We start from the raw sequence: 25,209 nt of genomic DNA, 5'->3' as shown, positions 1-25,209 counted from the left end.
GGCAGGTGGGTCACCTGACATCAGGAGTTCAAGACCAGCCTGGCCAACATGGTGAAACCCCATCTCTACTAAAAATACAAGTTAGCCAGGCATGGTGGCGGGCACCTGTAATCCCAGCTACTCTGGAGGCTGTGGCAGGAGACTCACTTGAACCCAGGAGGTGGAAGTGGCATTGAGCCGAGATCGTGCCATTCCACTCCAGCTTGGACAACAAGAGTGAAACTCCGTCTCAAAAACAAAATTTTTTTAAAGGGATTTTTGAGTCTAGCCCTGAAATGTCAGAAGTCTCAATCCATTCGGCTTGCAAAGATTCTGAGAACGGCAGTCCTGGGTTTAGATGTGCAGTTAACTGTTCCTAGATGCCCTTGGGGCTGTTTTAATTTTCCAAGTTGGTGGATTTTCTCTCTTTTTTCTTTTTTGAGATAGAGTCTAACTCTGTCGCCGAGGCTGGAGTGCACTGGCACGATCTCGGCTCACTGCAGCCTCAACCTCCTGGACTCAAGCAAACCTCCCACCTCAGCCTCCCAAGCAGCTGGGACTACAGGTGCATGCCACCGTGCCCAGGTAATTTTTGTACTTTTTGTAGAAATGGGATCTTGCTATGTTACCCAAGTTGGTCTCAAACTCCTGGGCTCAAGCGATCCTCCCGCTTCGGCCTCCCAGAGCACTGGGATTATAGGCATGAGCGACAGCACCTGGCCGGTTCTTTTATGTGACCTGAACTGGGAGCAGAGTCCTCTATTTGCACCCCTGACCCCCAAATATCTGAAGACCTGAAGCAGAACAGGGCTTTTCCACCTCAGCTCTAGTGACAGTGGGCCGGGCCGTTCTGTGTGTTGGGGGCTGTCCTGGGCGTCGTAGAACAGTTAGCGTCATCCCTGGCCTCCACCCACCAAATGCCAGCAGCTCCCCCTCAGCCTTAACAACAGGAAATGTCTCCAGCTGTTGCCAGTGTCCCTTCGGGGAGGAAGTCACACACACAAAGCCTCTCGCCTGCCTTGAAGCCTCAGGCAGGGAGCAGTTTGCAAGTCAGGTGTCAGCGCCAGGGTTGGCTGAGCGCTGCTGTCACCTTTGCGGTCATTCCTTTCCCGCACACGGGACAGGATGCCTCCACTGGCCGGTTCACCGGGGCAACTCTGGGCGCCAGGAGTGGAGTGGGCCCAGCCCACGCATGGCTGAGAGCCCTGGGGTAGGGGGATGGTCACGTCTGCCTCTCGTCCTGCAAACTGCAGCTCCGAGTGCCCTGGAGAGGAAGCAAGCATGGGGCAGGGGGGCCGCTGTGATAAGGGTTCTTGGAGCCCAGGCTTATCTGTACCCCTGACCCAGGGCCCGTGCCCCCCCACCCTGGGGTTGGCGCTCCCTCCCCACAGGAATGACACGGCTTTGTTCCCGGAGGGGGCCAAGGAGCCATTGCCCTGCCCTGTCACTCCACATCCCCTCTACCCCAGCAACCTGGACCTCAGTTTCCCCAAGGAAGAGACGGTCCCATCAGGGGGCCTGTGCTGGGGTTCAGAGAGGCCCTGTGCCCACCACCCCCATCCCCATCCCTGTCCCCTCCAGGCAGGCCCGTGTTCCCCTCTATGGGGAGAGTGAGTGGGAGAGGAACGCGGCCTGGTAGGGGCCCAGCGGGCGGGTTCCGGGAGGTGCCTGATCTCTGGGGCCGGGAGAGGCCCCACTCCACATGCCTGGCCCCTGACTCACTGCCCAGCGCTGGCTGGATGCCCAGGACAGCCTGAGGCCGGTGGCCTCCAGCCCCGCCCCTTCCTACCCCCGCCCCCATTTGTTCTCCCTCTGAGAGCTGTCCCTTCGGCCACCGGCTCTTTCCTGAGTGATGGAGGCGGCCAGAGGCTTGCTGATGGCTCAGCCCAGCCCTGCTGAGGTGGGAGTAAGGTTTCAGGCCCCAGGACACAGGGTTCCACACTAGTCCCTGCAGCACTGAGGCTCAGCCCCAGGACCATCCATTTTACAGATGGGGAAACTGAGGCACACAGGACAAGGACCACCCTGAAGTCTGAACTTCAGCAGTGAAGCCCCCAATCCTTCCCTAGGGGCAGGGTGATCTCGCTCAGGACCAGGGGCAGTGTGTGTATATCAGTAGCCCCTGGAGAATCATACTGGCTTCTCAGATGGGAAGCAGCCCCTTTGAGGAGTCCACCCTGTGTCCAAAGCCACCCAGGTGAGAAGAGGCCAAGCCAGGGTGGGCACCCACACCTGCACCTGCTCGAGCTCCAGAGGGCGGCAGTGGGGCAGCCCGAAGCTCTAGCCACTTAGTCATTATTGGCAAGAGGTGTGCAGGTCATGAATTCACACCATGGCCAGCCCCCTGCTCATAACTGGTGTTTCTGGGGACGGGAGCCCAGGGGCTATGGAGTCTCGAGGCTGAACCCTTCCTCGGGCCCTAGTGCTCACTGGGCGGCTTCCCCTGAGGACTAGACTTGGGTACCTTTCCCCAGGACTCCTCGGGCCCTGGCGGGGATAAAGTGCATCCTCAGGCCAGTAGTGGGGGCCACCCAGAGGGGCAGGCAGCTGGGAGCAGCTTGGGATGGCTGAGCATTTTTTTTTTTTTTTTTTTTTTTTTAGAGACAGGGTCTCACTCTGTTGCCTAGGCTGGAGTGCTGGAGTGCAGTGGTGCGATCACAGCCTCACTGCAGCCTGGAATTCATCAGCTCAAACAGTCCTCCTGCCTCAGCCTCCTGAGTAGCTGGGGCCAAGCCTTTCATGCAACCCTCCTCTGGCCTGGCATTCAGTGCCCCTTCCCTGATAGTTCTGGACTAAGAGGTGGTCAAAGTTCTTCCCAGTTTACGGTTAAAAGAAACAGATCGCGGCCGGGCGCGGTGGTTCACCCCTGTAATCCCAGCACTTTGGCAGGCTGAGGCAAGCAGATCACGAGGTCAGGAATTCAAGACCAGCCTGGCCAAGATGCTGAAACCCCCATCTCTACTAAAAATGCAAAAACTAGCTAGGCACGGTGGCGGGCACCTGTAATCCCAGCTACTCGGGAGGCTGAGTCAGGAGAATTGCTTGAATCCATGAAGCGGAGGTTGCAGTGAGCCGAGATCACGCCACTGCACTCTAGCCTGGGTGACAGAGCAAGACTCTGTCTCAAAAAAAAAAAGAAAGGAAAAGAAAAGAAACAGCAATGGGGCTTGCCTGTGCATGGGAAGTAAGTTTCCAAGGCTGGATTTGAACCCACGGTTGTCGGATCTGAAGTCTCAGTCTCCCTTCTAGGCTGGACAGGATCCGACAGGCCAGGAAGACCAGGTTTGTGTCATTGGCATGACAGTGCTTGGGTTCCAGAGGGGACCCCCTTGAGGTATGGGACTACAGCCTCCAGGCAACTCATCTAGGAATGTGGACCACCCTGGTCCACTCTAACGGTGGCCCCACAACCTCCGGTGGCCTCCCATTTTTGTTTTGTTTTGTTTTGTTTTGTTTGAGATGGAGTCTTGCTCTGTCACTCAGGCTGGAGTGCAATGGTGTGATCGCGGCTCACTGCAACCTCTGCCTCCCGGGTTCAAGTGATTCTCTTCCCTCAGCCTCCTAAGTAGCTGGGATTACAGGCACATGCCACCATGCCCCGCTAATTTTTTTTTTTTTTTTTTTGAGACGGAGTCTCGCACTCTCACCTGGGCTGGAGTGCAGTGGTGCCATCTCGGTTCACTGCAAGCTCCGCCTCCCGGGTTCACGCCATTCTCCTGCCTCAGCCTCCTGAGTAGCTGGGACTACAGGCGCCCGCCACCACGCCTGGCTAATTTTTTGTATTTTTAGTAGAGATGGGGTTTCACCATATTAGCCAGGATGGTCTCAATCTCCTGACCTTGTGATCCACCGCCTCAGCCTCCCAAAGTGCTGGGATTACAGGCATGAGCCACCACGCCTGGCCAATTTTTGTATTTTTTTAGTAAAGACGGGATTTCGCCATGTTGGCCAGGCTGGTCTGGAACTCCTGACCTCAGGTGATCCACCCACCTCGGCCTCCCAAAGTGCTGGGATTACAGCCACTGCACCTGGCTGGCCTCCCATATTTACTTAGAAATGTGGACTGGGCCAGGTGCTGTGGCTCACGCCTGTAATCCCAGCACTTTGGGAGGCCAAGGCAGGAAGATTGCTTGAACCAGTTCAAGACCAGCCTGGACAACACAGTGAGACTCCTGTCTCTACAAAAAAAACTAAAAAATTAGCCAGGCATGGTGGTGTGCACTCATAGTCCTGGCTACTTGGGAGGCTGAGGTGGGAGGATTGCCTCAACCCTGGGAAGTCAAGGCTGCAGTGAGCTAGGATTGCACCACTGTGCTCCAGCCTGGATGACAAAGCAAGACACTGTCTCAAAAAAAAAAAAAAAAGAGGGGAGGGAAGGGGGGAAAGAAAGAAGGAAGGAAAGAAAGGAAAGGAAAGGAGGGGAGGGAAGGGGGGAAAGAAGGAAGGAAAGGAAAGGAAAGGAAGGAAGGAAGGAAGGAAAAGGAGAAAGGAGAGGAGGAGGAGAGGAGAAGCCGGTGTGGTGGCTCACGCCTGTAATCCCAACATTTCTGGAGGCCGAGGCGGGGCGGATTGCTTGAGGTCAGGAGTTCAAGACCAGCTCGGCCAACATGGTGAAACCCCATCTTTACTAAAAATATAAAAACTAGCCAGGCGTGGTGGTGCGTGCCTGTAATCCCAGCTACTCAGGAGGCTAAGAGAATCGTTTGAACCCAGGAGGTGGTGGCTGCCTTGAGCTGAGATCGCACCACTGCACTCCAGCCTGGGTGACAGAGTGAGACTCCGTCAAAAAAAAAAAAAAAAAAAAAAAAAATGTGGAAGGGAGAGAGAGGGAGAGGGAGCAAAAAGAGAGGGAGAAAGAGGCTAGGTGCGGTGGCTCACGCCTGTAATCCCAGCACTTTGGGAGGCCGAGGCGGGTGTATCACGACGTCAGGAGTTCGGGACTAGCATGGTGAAAACCCGTCTCTACTAAAAATACAAAATAATTAGCCGGGCATGGTGGCGGGTGCCTGTAATCCCAGCTACTGAGGAGGCTGAGGCAGGGGAATCACTTGAACCCGGGAGGCGGAGGTTGCGGTGAGCCGAGGTCGCACCACTGCACTCCAGCCTGGGCAACAGAGCGAGACTCCGTCTCCAAAAAAAAAAAGAGAAAGAAAAGAAGGAAGGGAGGGAGGGAGGAAGGAAGGAGAGAAAGAGAAAGGAAGAAAGAAGGAATGAAGGGAGGGAGAGAGGGAGGAAGGGAGGGAGGGAGGAAGGAGAGAAAGGAAAGGAAGGAAGAAAGAAAACAGAAATGAGTACTGTAAGCCTGCGGCCCACCAGGCCCTCCGTCATGGAGCCACACCCCAGTGGCAGAGGCCACTGTGTCAGTTTTTCTGCAGGTGGGTGGCAGAGCCAGGGCTTTAATCCGAGCCGAGTGCGTTCAGAGCTTGTGCTCTTAATCCCGACCCACAAATGAACGCTGTGGGGTGGTGGGGGGTGACGCTCTGTGGCTCTGTGGGAGGCCCAGGGAGGAGGTGTCATTTGTCCCAGACTTGAGTCCCCAGGGGATAAAGGTGTGGAGACTATGAGTCCCCAGGGGATAAAGGTGGGGAAACAGCAAGGCTGGCATGGAGGAGACCGAGGGGGACAGCAGGAGGGCAGGGGTCCTTGATCACGCCAGGCCTGCAGTCCACAGGGCAATGTGGGGAGAATTTTCCGATTCCAAGACAAGCCCCAGCTCTGGGAGAAGGGAACCTGACACGGCCCCTTGACACAGTGGCCTCGCCTGTCTAGGTGGCTGATGTCACTATTTACTCCCAAGCTCCCCACTCCCCATCCCAGGAACAGCCCCAGAGCAGCCCAGCCCAGGGGAGGGACGGCTCCGGATGGAGCAGAAAGTTGCCAGGAAACCCCAGCGGCCGTGCTCAGTGGGGTGATGGGGACCAGGGACTCCCACTCAGAACCCTCAGTGGCTTTTTTATTCCTTCATCATCATGGAAAATCACAGCCTGCAAGGAGGAGGGTGCTGACCCCAGACTAGGGGGGTGGGGGAGGACTAGACTAGGGCCAGCTGCAGGGCAGGGCAACCTGCACCCCTCTCCCCACCTCCCTCCGGCAGCCACGGCTCAGCCCAGAGGCTCCAGGCTGACTCACTGCAGACAGCTGTGGTCTGGGATGCCTCCGGCTGCTGGAAGGGGAACGGCCTGGGGACAGGAGAAGGGGAGGGACAGCAGGGGACACTAGTTGTGGGTGTCAGACTTGCTGGGAGTGGGACAAATTCCTCCCACCTTCCACCCTGTCCTGGCCAGAGCTGTTGAGCCTGCGGAGACAGGACAGGACCACCAGCCTGCAGGGGTGGCGTTCCCCAAGCTTCAGGCTGCCCCCAGCCCTGCAGGATAAGTGGGTGGGTGGGTGCTGAGCCTATAGACCAGGGAGCCAGCAGCGCATTTAACCAGGGCCCCGTTCTGAGCCAGAGAACTGGAACTGGCGAGGATCAGAATCCAGCCACAGTGACCCAAGCCTCCTATTTCTCTCTGTAAAATGGGTGGCTGTCACCCTCCTTCCCTTCGGCGACCATCAGGGCAGAACAATGGATTGTCAGGAAACTCTGAATGTCTGCATGTCTGTGTCACCCTCAAAGCCCTGGTACAGGCTCCCAATGCCGCAGCCAAGGCCGAATACCAGAACCTTCCATCACCTCTGGCCTCTCCTCTGGGCCATGCCCCACCCGTGCTGTGCTCCCAGTCCCCACCCCTGCCTGGGGATGCACCCCGGTCCTGCCCACCCTCCCGTCTGTCTCAGCACCCTCGAGCCGCCACCTCCCAGGCCCTCCCGTTTTCCTGGCCATCTGAGCCCGCTTATCCTGTTTGCCACTTGGTTGAGCACCAATTTCGTCAATCAAGCAATTATCGAGCGCCTGTGTGCAGGCTCCGGGACGCTTCCTGTGTGGGCTGCTCAGTTTTCCCTCCCAGGGGCGTTTTGGAAGCGTCCCAAAACAAAAGGCGGAAGGCAGGAAGGAAGTGCCACCCTGTGGACGCGGGAAAGATGACAGGCCCTGCCTTTGTCTCCGAGCGCCTGCGCAGCCCCATCCTGTCCCACTTCCAGAGCCCCTGGGGAGGGGGATATTAGCTTTGTCTCCATTGTCGGGTGGGGAAACTGAGGCTCTGAGGTGCCCGTCACCCAGCGAGTCAGTGGCAGAGCCAGGATATGAACCCAGACGGCCTGGTCAGTCTGCTCTTTTTGGATTTTTGTTGTTTTGTTTTGTTTTTTTGAGACAGTTTCACTCTTGTTGCCCAGGCTGGAGTGCAATGGTGCAATCTCGGCTCACCGAAACCTCCCAGCTTCCTCCCAGCTTCCTCCCAGGTTCAAGTGATTCTCCTACCTCAGCCTCCCAAGTAGCTGGGATTACAGGCATGCGCCGCCACACCCAGCTAATTTTGTATTTTTAGTAGAGATGGGGTTTCTTCATGTTGGTCAGGCTGGTCTCAAACCCCCAACCTCAGGTGATCCACCCACCTTGGCCTCCCAAAGACCTGGGCTCAAGAGATCCTCCCACCTCAGCTTCCCAAGAAGCTGGGACTACAGGTGTGCGCCATCGCATCCGGTAGGTAATTTTAAAACTTGTTGTTGTTGTCTGTTTTTTTGACGCAGTGTCTCGCTCTGTCAGGCTGGAGTGCAGCGGCGCGATCTTGGCTCACTGCAACCTCAGCCTCCCGGGTTCAAGCGATTCTTCTGCCTCAGCCTCCCGAGTAGCTGGGATTACAGGCATGCGCCACCACGCCCAACTAATTTTTGTATTTTTAGTAGAGGCGGGGTTTTGCCATTTTGGCCAGGCTGGTCTTGAACTCCTGACCTCAGGTGATCCGCCTGCCTCGGCCTCCCAGAGTGCTGGGATTATAGGCATGAGCCACTGCGCCCAGAAATTTAAAAACGTTTTTTAGAGATGGGGTCTTGCTATGTTGCCCAGACTGCTCTTGAATTCCTGGGCTCAAGCAACCCTCCTGCCTCAGCTTCTCAAGGTGCTGGGATTACAGGCATGAGCCACGTTTGTGGACCTAACCACCCCAGTGTCGTGTCACCCCTGGGCCAACCCTGTCCCTCCTTCGATCCACCCAGTAAGGAACCATTGCCTGGGCTTCATCAGCCTGTCCCTGTTGGGTTCAGCCTGTGGGAGGCACTGGTGGGAAATAGAGCCCGGAGCGGGGGACAGGCTGGGCTCTTCCCCGCCTTGCTCTGCCGGGGACCACGTCTGCAGCAGTTCTTTCCCTCCTGTGAGTTTCTGGCTCTCACCAGCTCCCAGTCTCCAGAAACCACGTCTTCCCTCTCCTGGTTTTGTGGTGGTGGCGCTTTCTGCTGTTGCTTATTTCTGGGTTACCTCACTGTCCCCGTGTTTAATCTTGAACATTTTTTATGGTGCAATCTCGGCTCACTGCAACCTCTGCCTCCCGGGTTCAAGAGATTCTCCTGTCTCAGCCTCCCAAGTAGCTGGGGATTACAGTCACCCGCCAGCATGCCCGGCTAATTTTTTTGTATTTTTAGTAGAGACGGGGTTTCACTATGTTGGGCAGGCTGGTCTCGAACTCCTGACCTTGTGATCCGCCCGCCTTGGCCTCCCAAAGTGTTGGGATTACAGGCGTGAGCCACTGCACCCTGCTTTTTTTTTTTTTTTAAATTGAGATGGTGTCTCGCTCTGTTGCCCAGCGTGGAGTGCAATGGTGCAGTCATAGCTCACTGCAGCCTCAAAATCTTACCCTTTTTAGTAGAGACATGGTTTCACCATGTTGGCCAGGCTAGTCTCAAACTCCTGACCTCAAGTGATCTGCCTTCCTTGGCCTCCATTTTTAGAATAGATACAAAAAATTGCTACATTTTAGAAGAATATTCTAGAAGAATATTAAACAGAGTATGGGGACAGAAAAGCGACTGGCAGGAAGGAAGTTTTCTTCAGGGCGAGTTTCTCTAACGAAGTAACATTTGGCTTGATGTGGTGACTCACACCCGTAATCCTAGCATTTTGGGAGGCCGAGGCGGTAGACGACTTGAGGTCAAGAGTTCAAGAATAGCCTGGCCAACATGGCAAACCCCATCTCTACTGAAAATATAAAAATTAGCCGGGTATGCGCCTGTAATCCCAGCAACTCAGGAGGCTGAGGCAGGAGAATCGCTTGAACCCGGGAGGCGGAGCTTGCAGTGAGCAGAGATCACTGCACTGCAGCCTGGGCGACAGAGCGAGACTCCACCTAAAAAAACAAAAAAATTAGTGTTGGCCATGCGTGGTGCCTCACGCCTGTAATCTCAGCACTTTGGGAGGCCGAAGGGGGTGGATCACGAGGTCAGGAGATCGAGACCATCCTGGCTAACATGGTGAAACCCCGTCTCTACTAAAAATACAAAAAAAATTAGCCAGGCGTGGTGGTGGGAGCCTGTGGCCCCAGCTACTCAGGAGGCTGAGGCAGGAGAATGGCGTTAACCTGGGAGGCGGAGCTTGCAATGAGCCGAGATCACGCCACTGCACTCCAGCCTGGGTGACAGAGCAAGACTCTGTCTCAAAAAAAAAAAAAAAAATTAGCCGGGCATGGTGGCACTCACCTGTAATCCTAGCTACTAGAGGGGCTGAGGCAGGAGAATTGCTTGAACCTGGGAGGTGGAGCTTGCAGTAAGCCGAGATCATGCCACTGCACTCCAGCCAGGGGCGACAGAGCCAGGCTCCATCGCAGGAAAAAAAAAAAAAAAAAAAAAAGAAGCGAGCGAACAGAAGAACGTGCATCGAGTTTAGACAAATTGGTTCATTTAGGAAATTTAATTGATCACAGTAAGACATTCAGGCTACAAAAACCTTCTATACAGTGGTTTAAAAAGTGACACCCATCTCCCAGAAGCCACTCATACATACACTGGGGACATCATTCTCCCAAAAAGCGTTGCACACAGTCCAGTTTGTGCAAATAATCTTTGTACATAAAGAAGAGGCATTTCAGAGACAATAACCCCCTACACAGGGCCCCAAGAATAGTCACTGAACAAATACAGCAACCAGGGTTTGCAAAAATAAATAGATTTTATATATATGTGTATATATATATATATATATAAGTGATAACAGTTTCAACCAATATACAAAGTGCAAACATAACAAAAAAACCCCCATTATCTGTACAGGGACGCATTTACGTGCTCTGAAACCAGAAAGGCTTATCACGGCTCCCTGCATTGGGGGGACACAGTGTTTCGTCCCTGGGGACAATCGCCAATCCCTTGTGACACCTTCACGCGGGAGTCTGACGGAGGCTGTCACTGTCTCCGGACATCAGTGCAACAGTAACACTTACGGTAATTTCAGAAAGAACCTGAAGTCCTGTCAAACGATCCAGACTGGAGGATTTATTTATTTTTTTATAGTTGTATTTATGAAATAGGGTCTTCATCTGTTGCCCAGGCTGGAGTGCTGTGGCTCGATCACGGCTCACTGCAACCTCCACCTCCTGGGCTCAGGCGATCCTCCTGCTTCAGCCTCCCAAGTAGCTGGGATCACAGGCACACGCCACCGTACCCAGCTGATTTTTAACTTTTTGATTTTTGTAGAGATGGGATCTTGCTTTGTTGCTCAGGCCTGGTCTCCAACTCCTGAACTCAAGTGATCCTTCTAACTCAGCCTCCCAAAGTGCTGGGATTACAGGCGTGAGGCACCTGTGTCTGGCCAAATTCATTTTTTGAGATGGGGTCTTACTATGTTGCCCAGGCTGGAAAGCAGTGGCATAATCATAGCTCACGGCAGCCTCAAATGCCTGAGCTCAAACCATGCTCCCACCCCAGCCTCGCCATGCCTGGCCAGAGGCCATGGGCTGCTGATGCACCATGCATGGTTTTTTTTTTGAGACGAGTTTCACTCTTGTCACCCAGGCTGGAGCGCAATAGCACAATCTCAGCTCACTGCAACCTCCGCCTCCTGGGTTCAAGCGATTCTCCTGCCTCAGCCAGCTCCCGAGTAGCTGGGATTACAGGCACGCGCCACCACACCCGGCTAACTTTTGCATTTTTAGTAAAGACAGAGTTTCACCATGTTGGCCATGGCTGGTCTCGAACTCCTGACCTCAGGTGATCCGCCCGCCTAGGCCTCCCAAAGTGCTGGGATTACAGGCGTGAGCCACTGCGCCCGGCCTCACCGTGCATGTTTTAAACGCATACCCATCAAGACAAGCTAGGGGAAGTGAATGGCTTGGAGGCATTTGCATAGAGGTGAAAGCACTAGGTGGGCGGACATAAAGAAGACAATGGCAGTTCTCGATATTCACGATCACGGCTTTGAAGTCCCGGTCAACCTGCCCCTCTCTGTCCCTGGCATTCATTGACATGGGCTTTCCCTGGCCAGGGATCCCATCCCAACACACACGACAGAAAACAGTGCAAAATAATAACACAAATGCCAGATTTACACAGTGTACAACTCTGAACTGAGAAAGTGCAAGGAGACCACGGGAATGGAAGTGGGTAGCGGTGGGGAGGACGGGCACCAGGCTGGCGTCCTGACAGCCACACCTGGGTGCAGGCCACGTGTCCTCACGGCCAAGGTAACCGGGTGTCTCAGGCACTTAATAAATATTAAGGGTGACCGGTGACTCAGGCTCTCCCTCTGGGAAGTGGCATCATTTGGTGAATGAGTTTGGTCTCGATGCCACCACGGATTCAGCCAGATCAGTTCCGACGCCATGAATCCCTTTCCTGGCTTAAGGAAGGTACAAACCCAGCTTGAAAGACACTGGGTGGGTCATGATTTGGGGGTGACAGGGCAAAGGCTAACTTGGCTGTCTAGCAAGGCTTGCATAGAAGAGGTAAACACGCTGACTCCTGAGTTTAGGGGTTCGGCTTAGAGATTGGTGGATGAGGCAGGGCCGGGGGGTCCCGTTGGTGGCATCTGCTGTCGTGTGTTGACAGCCACTTGCTTCTCTGGGCCTGACGTCCCCTGCCCTTTCATCTTCCATGTTTGAGGATTGTGTCACGGTGGAGAGAAACTCAAAACTTCCTGGAGAGAAATGGAGGTGTCATCCTGGCCCCCCTGGGCCTGTTTCTCTTCTCCTTCACAAGGAAAGGAAGAAACCAAAATCCCAACCCAAGCCATTGCATGGGCACTGTCCGAAGCCTGTTCTGCCTCCCAGATGAATAAATATATAAAACAAAGCTCTGGCAGGCAATGCTTTGGTCTTCTCTGTCTTTGAATAAAACAAGGCCGGCGAGGTCTCAGGAAGGGTTCTGGGCAGGGACGGGACTCCAGGCAGATGTTCACGCCACGTCATCCTCCAGACTGACCATCTGTCTCTGCCAACAAATGGTAAACAGCGGAAACTATCAGTCCAGCATTCAGGAAACGCGGCCAGAGGCCACCTACGTCTCACCTCCTGGGCCTGGCAGCCTCCCCCAGCCTGATCCCCAAGCATGTTCCCCCAGGAGCCGCCAGAGGGAGACGGTGAGTGCCTGATTCAGTCACTTCCCACCGCTTTCAGGGCAAAAGCCAAAGTCCTCCCCAGTGGCCCACAAGGCTCTGCACAACCTGCCTGGTCGCCTCCTGCCTTTTTACCCCTCTCTCTCTTTGCTCCAGCTACAACAGCCTCAAACCCAACAGGCACAGTCCAGCCTCAGGGACTTCGCACAGGCTGTTCTCCTGGCTCAGAGAAGCCTACCTACCCTAAACCCCTTGTCTAAAGATCAAGGCGGGCACAGTGGCTCACGCCCGCAATCCCAGCACGTGGGGAGGCCAAGGCGGGTGGATCACTTGAGGTCAGGAGTTCAAGACCAGTCTGGGCAACATGGTGAAACTTCGTCTCTACTAAAAACACAAAAATTACCCGGGCATAGTGTTGTAATCCCAGCTACTCAGGAGGCTGAGGCTGAGGCATGAGAATTGCTTGAACCCAGGAGGCAGAAGTTGCAGTGAGCCAAGATCACGGCACTGCACTCCAGCCTGGGCGACAGAGAGAGACTCTGCCTCAAAATAAAAAATAAAAACAAAAAAATAAAACACCTCCTCTCCCTTCCTCCCTCCCGGCCCTCTGGAAACCCTTCTTTGAATTTTTTTTTTTCTTTTTTAAGAGACAGGGTCTTGCTCTGTCACCCAGGCTGGAGTGCAGTGGCACAATCACAACTCACTGCAGTCGTGATCTCCTGCCTTAGCCTCAAGTAATCCTCCTGCCTTAGCCTCCCTAGTAGCTGGAACTAGGTGCTCATCACCACACTAGGCTAAATTTTTATTTTTTGAAGAGATGGGGTCTTGCTCTGCTGCCCAGGCTGGTCTTGAACTCTGAGCTCAGGTGATTCTCCTGCCTCAGCCTCCCCAAGTTCTGGGATCACATGTGTGAACCACTGTGCCCCACCTCTGAAGTCCTTTTTTTTTTATTTGAGATGGAGTTTTTGCTCTTGCCGCCCGGGCTGGAGTGCAGTGGCGCAATCTCGGCTCACTGCAACCTCTGCCTCCTAGGTTCAAGTGATTTTTCTACCTCGGCCTCCCAAGTAGCTGGGATTACAGGCGCCCACTACCACGCCCGGCTAATTTTTTGTATTTTTAATAGAGACGGGGTTTTGTCACAATGGACAGGCTGGTCTCAAACTCCTGACTTCAGGTGATCCGCCAGCCTCGGCCTCCCAAAGTGCTGGGATTACAGGCATGAGCCACCGCACCCAGCCTTTTGACTTTCTTTGCTCCGTCACCATCTGATGGAGCTCTATTTGCTTATCCAACATTCCTCTACACCACCGAGGCCATTGTCCGCTGACATTCTGAATGAGTGCACAGAAGCATTCACCTAATGCTGTCCTCGATCTGGAGGGCTGGGGAAGCCTCGGCCTGGTCCCTTGAGGATCATATGCCTCCAGCTGGGAGGGGGCCGCCATGGGCTCTGGCCTTCTAGACGGGGTCACTCACCGAGGGATAGCTGTAGCCATCCTGGTTGCGGCAAATGTGGACCTCATCCTCTGTGGTCTTCTGATAGACGGGGTTGTCAAAGTTGATGCTGTTGATGTTCTTAAGCCGCCAGTTCTTCCACAGGAGAAAGGCCCCCAGGCAGAGGAAGACGAGGAGCACTGTAGGGAGAGGCATGCTCTGTCACACAGCTGCCCCCGAGACCAGAGACCCAGCTCCGTGGCTGGAGCGAAAACACGGGCATCGTACCATAACCTGGACTCCTGGTCTTTTATGTTTGTTTAGAGATCGCCTTGCGGCCTGGGCCCGGTGGCTCACGCCTGTAATCCCAGCACTTTGGGAGGCTGAGGCGGGTGGATCATGAGGTCAAGAGATCGAGACCAGCCTGGCCAACATGATGAAACCCAGTCAGTCTCTACTAAAAATACAAAAATTAGCTGGGCATGGTGGCGGGCGCCTGTAGTCCCAGCTACTCAGGAGGCTGAGGCAGGAGAATTGCTTGAACCCAGGAGGCAGAGGTTGCAGTGAGCCGAGGTTGAGCCACTGCACTCCAGCCTGGGCGACAGAGTGAGACTCCATCTCAAAAAAAAAAAAAACACCAAAAAGAAAAAACAAACAAACAGAAAAGAGGCAAATCTATGCATAAGAATTTTTTTTTCTTTTTTTTTTTTTTTTTTGAGATGGGGTCTTGCTCTGTCGCCAGGCTGGAGTGCAGTGACACGACCTCAGTTCACTGCAACCTCGACCTCCCAGGTTCAGGCGATCCTCCTGCCTCAGGCCCTCAAGTAGCTGGTACCACAGGCACGTGCCACCTGCCCAGCTAATTTTTGTACCTTTTCTAGAAACAGGGTTTCGCCATGTTGCCCAGGTTGGTCTTGAACTCCTGAGCCCAAGCAATCCACCCACCTCAGCCTCCCAAAGTGCTGGGATTACAGGCATAAGCCACCGCACCAGCCTCATAAGTATAAGAAATATCTAACCTGAAGCCCACTGGGTGAGCCACACCCCAGAAGTAGCTGACTTCTTCCAGATTTCTGTCCAGGATTAGCCACACACAGGGCTGCGACTTTTTAAGAAATAGGAACTGGGGTACACTGGCTTGCACCAGCTACTCAGGAGGCTGAGGTGGGAGGATCACTTGAGCCCAGACATTGAGGCTGCAGCGAGGCATGATTGCACCACTGTACTCCAGCCTGGGTGACAGAGCAAGACTCTGTCTCTCAAAAAAATTAAATTTCTTTTTTCTTAAAATTTAAGAAAAAAAGAAAAAAGAGATGTGATGGTAACCGAGTTAGGATGAGCACGGGTGAGGCAGGGAGAGCGCACCTCTCCACACAGCCCCCTGCAAGGGAACCAATTCCCCAGAAGGCACTCAAGTCTCGGTGGGGCTATTCCGCAGCACAGGTCCCAGCTCCACATTCTCCATCTAACCCCTTAACTGTCTGATCTTGTCACTGTCAGCCCCAAGCCGGGAGAGGCCGTGGGGGTGATAAAGGACACTCAGTGAGGCTGTTCTCCGTCCGGGAGAAACGGTGAACAGGCCCAACCGGCCAGGCACGAGGTCACATTGCAGGAGGCTGTGACCTGGGGGACGCTGGGGGACCGGCCCGCGCTTACCGATGGGGAGGACGATGGACAGAGCCCCCACGCTCCTGGGCTGCTTCTCATTTCCTCTGCCAGCAACGTCGCCCAGAGCTGCAGGAGAGAAGCGAGAGTGAGGCCCAGCTCTAAAGGAAGGCCACCAAGAAATGGAGCAGGCCGAGGACGGCGGTCACGGCCAGGAAAGTGCCCGGGACATCTCCCTGGGCACTTGGAGAATTTCCCGAGTCTGCGAGAGGCCACACGGGCTTATTTGTGAGTTATCGAGGTTGTGGGACTCAATTCCGGTTTAAGAAGGTTCTTTTTGGGGGGGATAGAAACAGGCGTCTGGCTATGTTGCCCAGGCTGGTCTTGAACTCCTGACCTCAAGTGATCCTCCTGCCTCAGCCTTCCAAAGTGCGGGGATTACTGGAATGAGCCACCGAGCCCAGACTAAGAAGGTTCTTGAGCCTCACATTGATGAGTCTTTAGGGGAGGGCTGCAGAGGCTTTCATTCTAGGTGGTTGACAAGGTCGCAGGTGAAATTTTTGTCAACCTACTTCTGCATTTTATTAAAATGAGCATATTTTGGTCCGGGCGCGGTGGCTCACACCTGTAATCCCAACACTTTGGGAGGCTGAGGCGGGCAGATCACCTAAGGTCAGGAGTTCGAGACCAGCCTGATTAACATAGTGAAACCCTGTCTCTACTAAAAATACAAAATTAGCTGGGCATGGTGACACGCACCTGTAATCCCAGCTACTCGGGAGGCTGAGGGAGGAGAATCACTTGAACCCGGGAAATGGAGTTGCAGTGAGTCAAGATTGCGCCATTGCACTCCAGCCTGGGCAACAGAGTGAGACTCCCTCTCAAAAAAAAAAAAAAAAAAAAGGCCAGGTCCAGTGGCTCAAACCTGTAATCCCAGCACTTTGGGAGGCTAAGGTGGGCAGGTTGCCTGAGGTCAGGAGTTCAAGACCAGCCTGGCCAACACGGTGAAACCCTGTCTCTACTAAAAATACAAAAATTAGCCAGGCGTGGTGGTGGGCGCCTGTAATCCCAGCTACTCAGGAGGCTGAGGCAGGAGAATCATCTGAACCCGGGAAGCAGAGGTTGCGGTGAGCTGAGATCGCACCACTGCACTCTAGCCTGGGCAACAGAGCAAGACTTCATCTCAAAAAAAAAAAAAAAGAAAGAAAAGAAAAAAAGAGGGTATTTTGAAGGGGACAGGGGAGCCACCTTCGGACCCCACAGTGCCCAGCCTGCTCATTCCTGAGGTTGAATGGCACAGCAGCTGTTGTCCTGCATCCACTGTCCCAGGCATTATGGGATGGGGTTAACCTTGGTACAGAACCATGCAAGTGGACCTGGGCCATTCAACATAAGGACCCTGGGCAAGGCAACATTTCAAGTCCACTAGAGCTAGGCATGGTGGCTCATGCCTGTAATCGCAGCACATTAGGAGACCAAGGCAGGAGGATCACTTGAGGCCAGGAATTTGAGACCAGTCTAGGCAATATAGCCAGACCCCCCTCGTCTCTACATAAATGAATGAATGAATGAATGAATGGCTTCTTTGCCAAATTTGAGGAGTCCTGGATAGGCCGATCTGTGAAGCGATTAATTCTAGCAGTGCCCCACCTCCCCCAAGCAAGAAGGTTTCTCAGCCTCTCCCAGGCAGTTTCCATTTTATCCTGCTTGTAACTGAACAAAGGTTTCAGCTACTCTGGGAAAAAAAAAAGAATGGTCTGAAATTTGCTGATGTGCCATTTTTTTTGTTTGTTTGCTAAAAGTCTAGGAGCACCATTTCCCAGCAGCTCAAAGCAGTTTGGGCGCCCTCTGGTGGACAAACGAATGACATCCTGACCCAAGCCTGGGTCTCATCACATCCAGGGAGGACAGTGAGGCCAGGTCAGACACTCACCCCAGCCCCCAAACTAAAGGGGGAGCCAAAAAGCTTAGGAATCTGATAATATTACTTTTTTTTGCAGAGGGGAATGGAGTTTCACTCTTGTCCTCCAGGCTGGAGTGCAATGGCTCAATCTCAGCTCACTGCAACCTCCGCCTCCTGGATTCAAGCGATTCTCGTGCTTCAGCCTCCCGAGTAGCTGGGATTACAGGCACCCGCCACCATGCCGGGCTAATTTTTGTATTTTTAGTAGAGACGGGGCTTCACCATGTTGGCCAGGCTGGTCTCAAACTCCTGACCTCAGGTGATCCACCCGCCTCAGCCTCCCAAAGTGCTGGGATTACAGGTGTGAGCCACTGTGCCCTGCCCAGGAATCCAATAATATTCTAATGCATTATTTTTATTTTTAGAGATGGGGGTCTCGCTATGTTGCCCAGGCTGGACTTCAACTCTTGGGCTCAAGCAAGTCTCCCGCCTCAGCCTCTGGGAGTAGCTAGGACTGCAGGCGTGCACCTCCACACCAGCCTTTAATAAGTTATTTTTTTAAATTTAAATTAATGAAAAACCACGCAATGAACAAAATATCAACATTTTCAAGGATAGGCTGTAATCTTACACCTGTAAGATTCGGCCTCACTGGACCACTGGCTCCGATAAAACTTTATTTACAAAAGTAAGTGGCCAGGCCTTGGCTGTAGTGTGATGATTTGAAAAAACAAACAAACAAACAAAACAATTTTTTTGGAGACAGAGTTTTGCTCTGTCACTCAGGCTGGAGTCCAGTGGCATGATCTTGGCTCACTGCAACTTCTGCCTCCCAGGTTCAAGCAATTCTCCACCCTAAGCATCCCAAGTAGCTGGGGATTACAGGCGCCCACCCCTATGCCCAGGTAATTTTTGTTTTTTTTTTGGTAGACAGGGGGTTTCACCATGTTGGCCAGGCTAGTCTCGAACTCCTGACCTCAAGTGATCTGCCCGCCTTTGCCTCCCAAGGTGTTGGGAATACAGGCAAGAGCCACCAGGCCTGGCCAAAATTTTTTTTAAATTACATTAATCTCAGCACTTTGGGAGGCCAAGGTGGGCAGATCGCTTGAGCCCTGGAGTTGGAGACAAGTCTGGGCCACAAGGTGAAACCCCGTCTCTACAAAAAAATTCAAAAATTAGCTGGGTGTGGTGGCTCATGCCTGTAGTCCCAGCTACCTGGGAGACTGAAGTGGGAAGATCACCTGAGCCCAAGGAGGTTGAGGCTGCAGTGAGCCATGACAGCACTCTGTCACTCCAGTCTGGGGTACACAGTGAGACCCTGTCCCAAAAAAACAAAAATAAAAAAGTTTTGGCCGGGTGCGGTGGCTCACACCTGCAATCCCAGCACTTTGGGAGGCCGCCAATCCTTGGGCAGATCACGAGGTCAGGAGTTCGAGACCAGCCTGCCCAACATAGTGAAACCCCATCTCTACTAAAAATACAAAAATATTAGCTGGGTATGGTGGTGGGCGCCTGTAATCCCAGCTACTTGGGAGGCTGAGGCAGGAGAATCGCTTGGACCTGGGAGGCGGAGGTTGCGGTGAGCCGAGATGGTGACACTGCACTCCAGCTCGGGTGACAGTGAGAGACTCCGTTTCAAAGAAAAAAAAATTTTTTTAAATATATTGCATTACCATGTTGAATAATTGGGTTTTAAAAGAAAAAAATATTACTTTATTTATTATTTATTTTGTAGTAGAGATAGGGTCTTGCTATGTTGCCCAGTCTGGACTTGAACTCCTGGGCTCAAGCCATTCTCCTGCCTTGGCCGCCCAAAGTGCTGGGATTACAGGTGTGAGCCACCAAAAATAAATTGTAGGCCAGGCGTGGTGGCTCAGGCCTATAATCCCAGCACTTTGCGGGGACCAAGGCGGGCAGATGACTTGAGGTCAGAAGTTTGAGACCAGCCTGGCCAACATTGTGAAACCCCGTCTCTACTAAAATCACAAAAATTAGCCAGGCATAGTGGCGGGCGCCTGTAGTCCCAGCTACTCCACTTGGGAGGCTGAGGCAGAAGAATCGCTTAAACCTGGGAAGTGGCGGTTACAGTGAGCCGAGACTGCGTCACTGCACTACAGCATGGGCGAGAGCGAGACTCTGTCTCAAAGAAAAAAAAAAAAAAAAAAAAAAAAAAAGGCCAGGTGTGGTGGCTCACACCTGTAATCCCAGCACTCACTTTGGGAGGCTCAGGCGGGTGGATCACCTGAGGCTGGGAGTTCACAACCAGCCTGACCAACAGAGAAGCCACTTCTGTACTAAAAATACAGAATTAGCCGGGCATGGTGGCGCATGCCTGTAATCCCAGCTACTCGGGAGGCTGAGGCAGGAGAATCACTTGAACCCGGGAGCCAGAGGTTGTGGTGAGCCTAGATCGTGCCACTGCACTCCAGCCTGGGCAACAAGAGCAAAACTCTGTCTCAAAAAAAAAAAAAAAAAAAAAAAAGTAAAATTGTGTTAAAATGTTACTGGATTCCTTAGCCTTTTGGAGCCTCTGTGAAAAGCTGTGTACTGAGGAATCCCTCCCTCTCCTTGCCTTAGTCCTGGCCTTTTTGGGCAGATGCCTGAAGCTGAAGCAACGAATGTGCCTTGATAAAATTTCAGGACCCAGACTGTGCGTGGCTGACTTTGGGAACCAGGAGCCTGAAGGACCTGGCTCCTCGTATGATTTGGCCCATTTAATCCTTGCAAAGAGGGCAAGAACTGTTATTAGACCCACTTTACAGATAGGGAAACTGAGGCCCCAGAGACACATGGCCCAAGCGAGAGAAGGTCAGCAAGGGAGTGAGGACGACACCTGGATTCCATCTCATGACCAAAATGTTCGTGGCCACTGAAGGGACCCGTCTCCAGGTGAAGAGGGGCCCAGGGAGGGCCCAGCCTTTACCTTGGTGAGATGTTGTCACTGTCTCCGCTGTGGTGAGCCCAGGGGTGGCCCCAGGCAGCTGGGAGGTGTCGGGAACAGGCCGGGTGGTTGTGTGCTGTGTCCTTACGGCTGTGGAGCTGACCTTTAGCCTGACGGTGGATGTCTCCTGGGTGGCCACTGCAGCCTCAGCCTCTGAAAGAATAAATAAACGTCTTCTGAGTGCCACGTGCCTGCAGGCCCCACTCATAGGTGTGCACCTAATGACGAAAGTCTAAAATGACCTTGGGAGGCCAAAGCAGGAGGATCTCTTGAGTCCAGGAGTTTAAGACTAGCCTGGTCAACCTGGCAAAATCCCATCTCTATATACAAAAAAAAAAAAAAAAATTAGCCAGGTGTGGTTGTGCACGCCTGTACTCCCAGCTACTCAGGAGGCTGAGGTTGGAGGATCACTTGAGCCCCGGAGGTAGAGGCTGCAGCAAGCTATGATCCCATCACTGCACTCCAGCCTGGATGACAGAGTGAGACCCTGTCTCAAAAAAAAGAAACCAAAAAATAATAATAATAATAAAATTTTTAAAAAGTCCAAAATCAGGCCGGGCACAGTGGCTTAGGCCGGGCGAAGTGGCTCATACCTGTACTCCCAGCACTTTGGGAGGCCGAGGAAGGTGGATCGCCTGAGGTTAGGAGTTTAAGACCAGCCTGGCTAACATGGTGAAACCCCGTCTCTACTAAAAATACAAAAAAATTAGCTGAGTGTGGTGGCGGGCCCCTGTAGTCTCAGCTACTCGGGAGGCTGAGGCTGGAGAATGGCGTGAGCCTTGGAGGTGGAGCTTGCAGTGAGCCGAGATCATGCCACTGCACTCCAGCCTGGGCGACAGAGCAAGACTCGGTCTCAAAAAAAAAAAAAAAAAAAAGCCTGGCATGGTGGCTCACGCCTGTAATCCCAGCACTTTGGGAGGCTGAGGCGGGCGGATCACAAAGTCAGGAGGAGATCGAGACCATCCTGGCTAACACAGTGAAACTCCCATCTCTACTAAATATACAAAAAAGTAGCCGGGCATAGTGGCGGGCGCCTGTATTCTCAGCTACTCGGAAGGCTGAGGCAGGAGAATGGCGTGAACCCAGGGGTCGGAGCTTGCAGTGAGCTGAGATCACACCATTGCACTCCAGCCTGGGCAACAAGAGCGAAACTCCACCTCAAAAAAAAAAAAAGGCCAGGTGCAGTGGCTCATGCCCGTAATCCCAACACTTTGGGAGCCCGAGGCAGGCGGATCACAAGGTCAGGAGATCGAGACCATCCTGGCTAACACAGTGAAACCCCATCTCTACTAAAAAATACAAAAAATTAGCTGGACGTAGTGGGACGTGCCTATAGTCCCCGCTACTGGGGAGGCTGAGGCAGAAGAATCGCTTGAACCCGGGAGGCGGAGGTTGCAGTGAGCCAAGATCATGCCACTGCACTCCAGCCTGGGCAACAGAGCAAGACTCCATTTCAAAAAAAAAAGTACTGAAAATAAACACCATGAATATCTACTTTGTGATCATATTGTTTCTTTTTCTTTTTCTTTTTTTGTTTTTTTTCAGACAGGGTTTCACTTTGTCCCCCAGGCTGGAGTGAAGTGGTGTGATTATAGCTCTCTGTAGCCTTGACCTCCTGGGCTCAAGCAATCCTCACACCTCAGCCTCCCGAGTAGCTGGGACCACAGGTGTGAGCCACCACGTCTGGGTCATATTGTTACTTTTTGTTGTTCAAAAGGGAGATTCAATTCGCTTGAGGGAGGTCCTGGCCTCTACTGAAACTTTCTCAGAGGATGAGAAAAGTCAACAAAGGGGGATGGGCGCAGTGGCTCATGCCTGTAATTGTAGCACTTCGGGAGGCAGAGGTGGGCGGATCACCTGAGGTCAGGAGTTTGAGACCAGCCTGGTCACCATGGAGAAACCCTGTCTGTACTAAAAATACAAAAATTAGCCAGGCGTGGTGGCGCATGCTTGTAATTCCAGCTACTTGGGAGGCTGAGGCACAAGAATTGCTTGAACCCAGTGGAAGAGGTAGCAGTGAGCCAAGATGGCACCACTGCACTCCAGCCTGGGTGACAGAGCAAATCTCCAAAAAAAAAAAAAAAAAAAAAAAGGAAAGTCAACAAGGGGACCATTTCCTCCCTCAGGGCTCCTGTCAGAAATCAGATCACCTCTTCATGGGGCCGGGAAAGAGGAAACCAGGCGTCAAAGGGGAACTGGGTAAATGTCCAGCCCAGTGCTGATGTGTCCATCCAAGAAAAGAAAAGTACGGTTATCCCGACTCATGAGTCCTTACAACAACCTTGAGGTACCCATTTGACAGATGAGCAGAGAGAGGCTCAGGAGGGGGCAGTTGGAGGACACAGGATGCAGAAACAAGGCGTGTGCCGCACCTGTGAGGCAGCTCCTCATGTCCCTGGCCAGCAGCATGCCATCCGGGCAGGCGCAGGTAAACTTGGGCGAGTGGGGGTTGATCTGCGGGGCAGGGAGGCACAGATACTGGCAGCCGCCATTGCTCAGGGTGGTCCTCTCACACCAGTTCACTCCTGGGGCAGAAGAAGTGGAATCAGGGCAGGAACGAGATCATCAGATAGACCAGAAGATTCCAGAAATTTCCAGAACATTCCAGAGTTTCTACAAGGAGGTTTTAAGGTGGGGGGGGTGGGGCTGACCCACCCTTACCTCTTGGCTGGGTGAGGTTGTGGAAGAGGACCATATCCTCTGGGGACAGTAGGTTTTCGGCCAACAAATTGACATCGGAACCTGTGAGGCGGTTGGCACTGAAAATGGCTTCGTTGATGATATCTGTCCAAAATACTTTGTCCTAAACAGGCAGCAAAGAAGATGACAAATCCCGTTAAATACTGGGATGAGACACAGGCCACCCTCTCTCCACAACTAGTTTTTTTGTTTGTTTTTTTGAGACGGAGTTTCACTCTTGTTGCCCAGGCTGGAGTACAGTGGCCCAATCTTGGCTCACTACAACCTCCACCTCCCGGGTTCAAATGATTCTCCTGCTTCAGCCTCCTGAGTAGCAGGGATTACAGGCGCATGCCACCATGCCTGGCTAATTTTTTGTATTTTTAGTAGAGATGGGATTTCACCATGTTGGCCAGGCTGGGTTCTAACTCCTGACCTCAGGCCATCCCCCTACCTTGGTCTCCCAAAGTGCTGGGATTACAGGTGTGAGGCACCGTGCCTGACCCACAGCTAGTTTTGTTTGTTTGTTTGAGACGAAGTCTTGCTCTGTCGTCCAGGCTGGAGTACAGTGGCATGATCTCGGCTCACTGCAATCTTAGCCTCCCAGGTTCAAGTGATTCTCCTGCCTCAGCCTCTCAAGTAGCTGGGACTACAGGCATGTGCTACCATGCCTGGCTAATTTTTGTATTTTTAGTAGAGATGGAGTTTCACCATGTTGGCCTGGCTGGTCTCGAACTCCTGACTTCATGATCCGCCTCCCTCAACCTCCCAAAGTGCTAGGATTATAGGCATGAGCCACCACACCTGGCCCACAACTAGTTTTTAATTGTGGTAAAAATACACATAACATAAAATATACCATCTCAATTATTTGTAAGTGCACAGTTCGTGGCCTTAAGCAGATTCACGCTGTTGTGCAAGTATCACGATCACCACCATCCATTTCCAGAACTTTTTTTTTTTTTTTTGAGACAGAGTCCCACTCTGTCGCCCAGGCTGGAGTGCAGTGGCATGATCTTGGCTCACTGCAGCCTCCACCTCCTGGGATCAAGCAATTCTCACGCCTCGGTCTCTCGAGAACCCGGGATTACAGGTGCCTGCCACCACACCTGGCTACTTTTTGTATTTTTTGTAGACACAGGATTTTGTCATGTTGGCCAGTCTGGTCTCACACTCCTGGACTCAAGCGATCCTCCTGCCTCAGCCTCCCAAAGTTCTGGGATTATATGTGTAAGCTGCTGTGCCCAGTTTAAACCTCTTTTCTTTATAAATTACCCAGCCTCAGCTATTCCTTTACTGCAATGCAAATGGACGAACACACTTGGGGGGGACTCCACTTTTGGCTGTTGGTAATCATGCTGCCAGGAACGTGGGGCTAGAAAATAGTGCCATTTCCTTAGAGCAGGGTTTCCCCACTGTGGCTCTATCTAGGGCCTGGACTTCTCTGTTCTGGGCGTTCAGCAGCATCACCTACCTCTACCCGCTAGATGCCAACAGTCTTCCCCATCGACTTGTGCCAACCAAAAAATCTCTAGAAATTGCCAAATGTCCCCTGAGAGCCAAGATCACATGTGACAGAGGATCACTGCCTTTCACGACTCCCAGTAAAAAGAATACAAACCGCCAGGCACGGTGGCTCACGCCTGTAATCCCAGCACTTTGGGAGGCAGAGGCGGGCGGATCACCTGAGGTCGGGGGTTCGAGACCAGACTGGCCAACATGGAGAAACCCCATCTCTATCAAAAATACAAAATTAGCCGGGCGTGGTGGCGTGTGCCTGTAAACCCAGCTATTCGGGAGGCTGAGGCAGGAGAATCCCTTGAACCCGGGAGGCAGAGGTTGTGGTGAGGCGATATTGTGCCATCGCACTCCAGCCTGGGCAACAAAGGTGAAATTCCATCTCAAGAAAGAAAAAAAGAAAACAAACCGGCCGCCATGGCTCATGCCTGTAATCCCAGCACTTTGGGAGACTGAGGTGGGAGGATCGCTTAAGGCCAGGAGTTCAAGACCAGCCTGGGCAACATACTGAGACCCCCATCTCTACAAAAAAATACAAAAATTAGCCAGGTATGATGGCACACATGCCTGTAATCTCAACTACTCAGGAGGCTGAGGCAGGAAAATCGCTTGAACCTTGGAGGCAGAGGTTGCAGTGAGCCAAGATTGCACCACTGCACTCCAGCCGGGGTGACAGAACAAGACTGTCTCAAAAAAAAAAAAAAAACCTACAAAAATGAGCTGGGCGTGGTGGTGTGC

General features: G+C 52.8%; 1 protein-coding gene across 4 annotated transcripts in view; it reads right to left on the bottom strand.

Moving 5' to 3' along the window:
• Nucleotides 1–9,735: 9,735 nt before the first annotated feature.
• LDLR (low density lipoprotein receptor) overlaps nucleotides 9,736–25,209 on the bottom strand; it is a 44,016-nt gene continuing 28,542 nt past the window's right edge. For 2 of the 4 annotated variants that reach the window (XM_063719934.1, XM_063719936.1), the window contains 6 exons: nucleotides 22,936–23,077; nucleotides 22,647–22,799; nucleotides 20,257–20,427; nucleotides 15,482–15,559; nucleotides 13,868–14,025; nucleotides 9,736–12,267 (listed from right to left, as the gene is read on the bottom strand). In XM_063719934.1, the coding sequence (XP_063576004.1) occupies nucleotides 12,232–12,267; nucleotides 13,868–14,025; nucleotides 15,482–15,559; nucleotides 20,257–20,427; nucleotides 22,647–22,799; nucleotides 22,936–23,077 (738 nt within the window). In that variant the 3' untranslated portion in view covers nucleotides 9,736–12,231. The remainder of the gene's footprint in view (nucleotides 12,268–13,867; nucleotides 14,026–15,481; nucleotides 15,560–20,256; nucleotides 20,428–22,646; nucleotides 22,800–22,935; nucleotides 23,078–25,209) is intronic. The other 2 variants (XM_063719935.1, XM_063719937.1) reach the window with 1 other exon arrangement.

This window comes from Pongo abelii, chromosome 20, assembly GCF_028885655.2.
Source record: "Pongo abelii isolate AG06213 chromosome 20, NHGRI_mPonAbe1-v2.0_pri, whole genome shotgun sequence".
Taxonomy (NCBI): Eukaryota; Metazoa; Chordata; class Mammalia; order Primates; family Hominidae; genus Pongo; species Pongo abelii.
The sequence above is the reverse complement of the archived record's forward strand: the minus strand, read 5'-3'. Positions and strand labels throughout refer to the sequence as shown.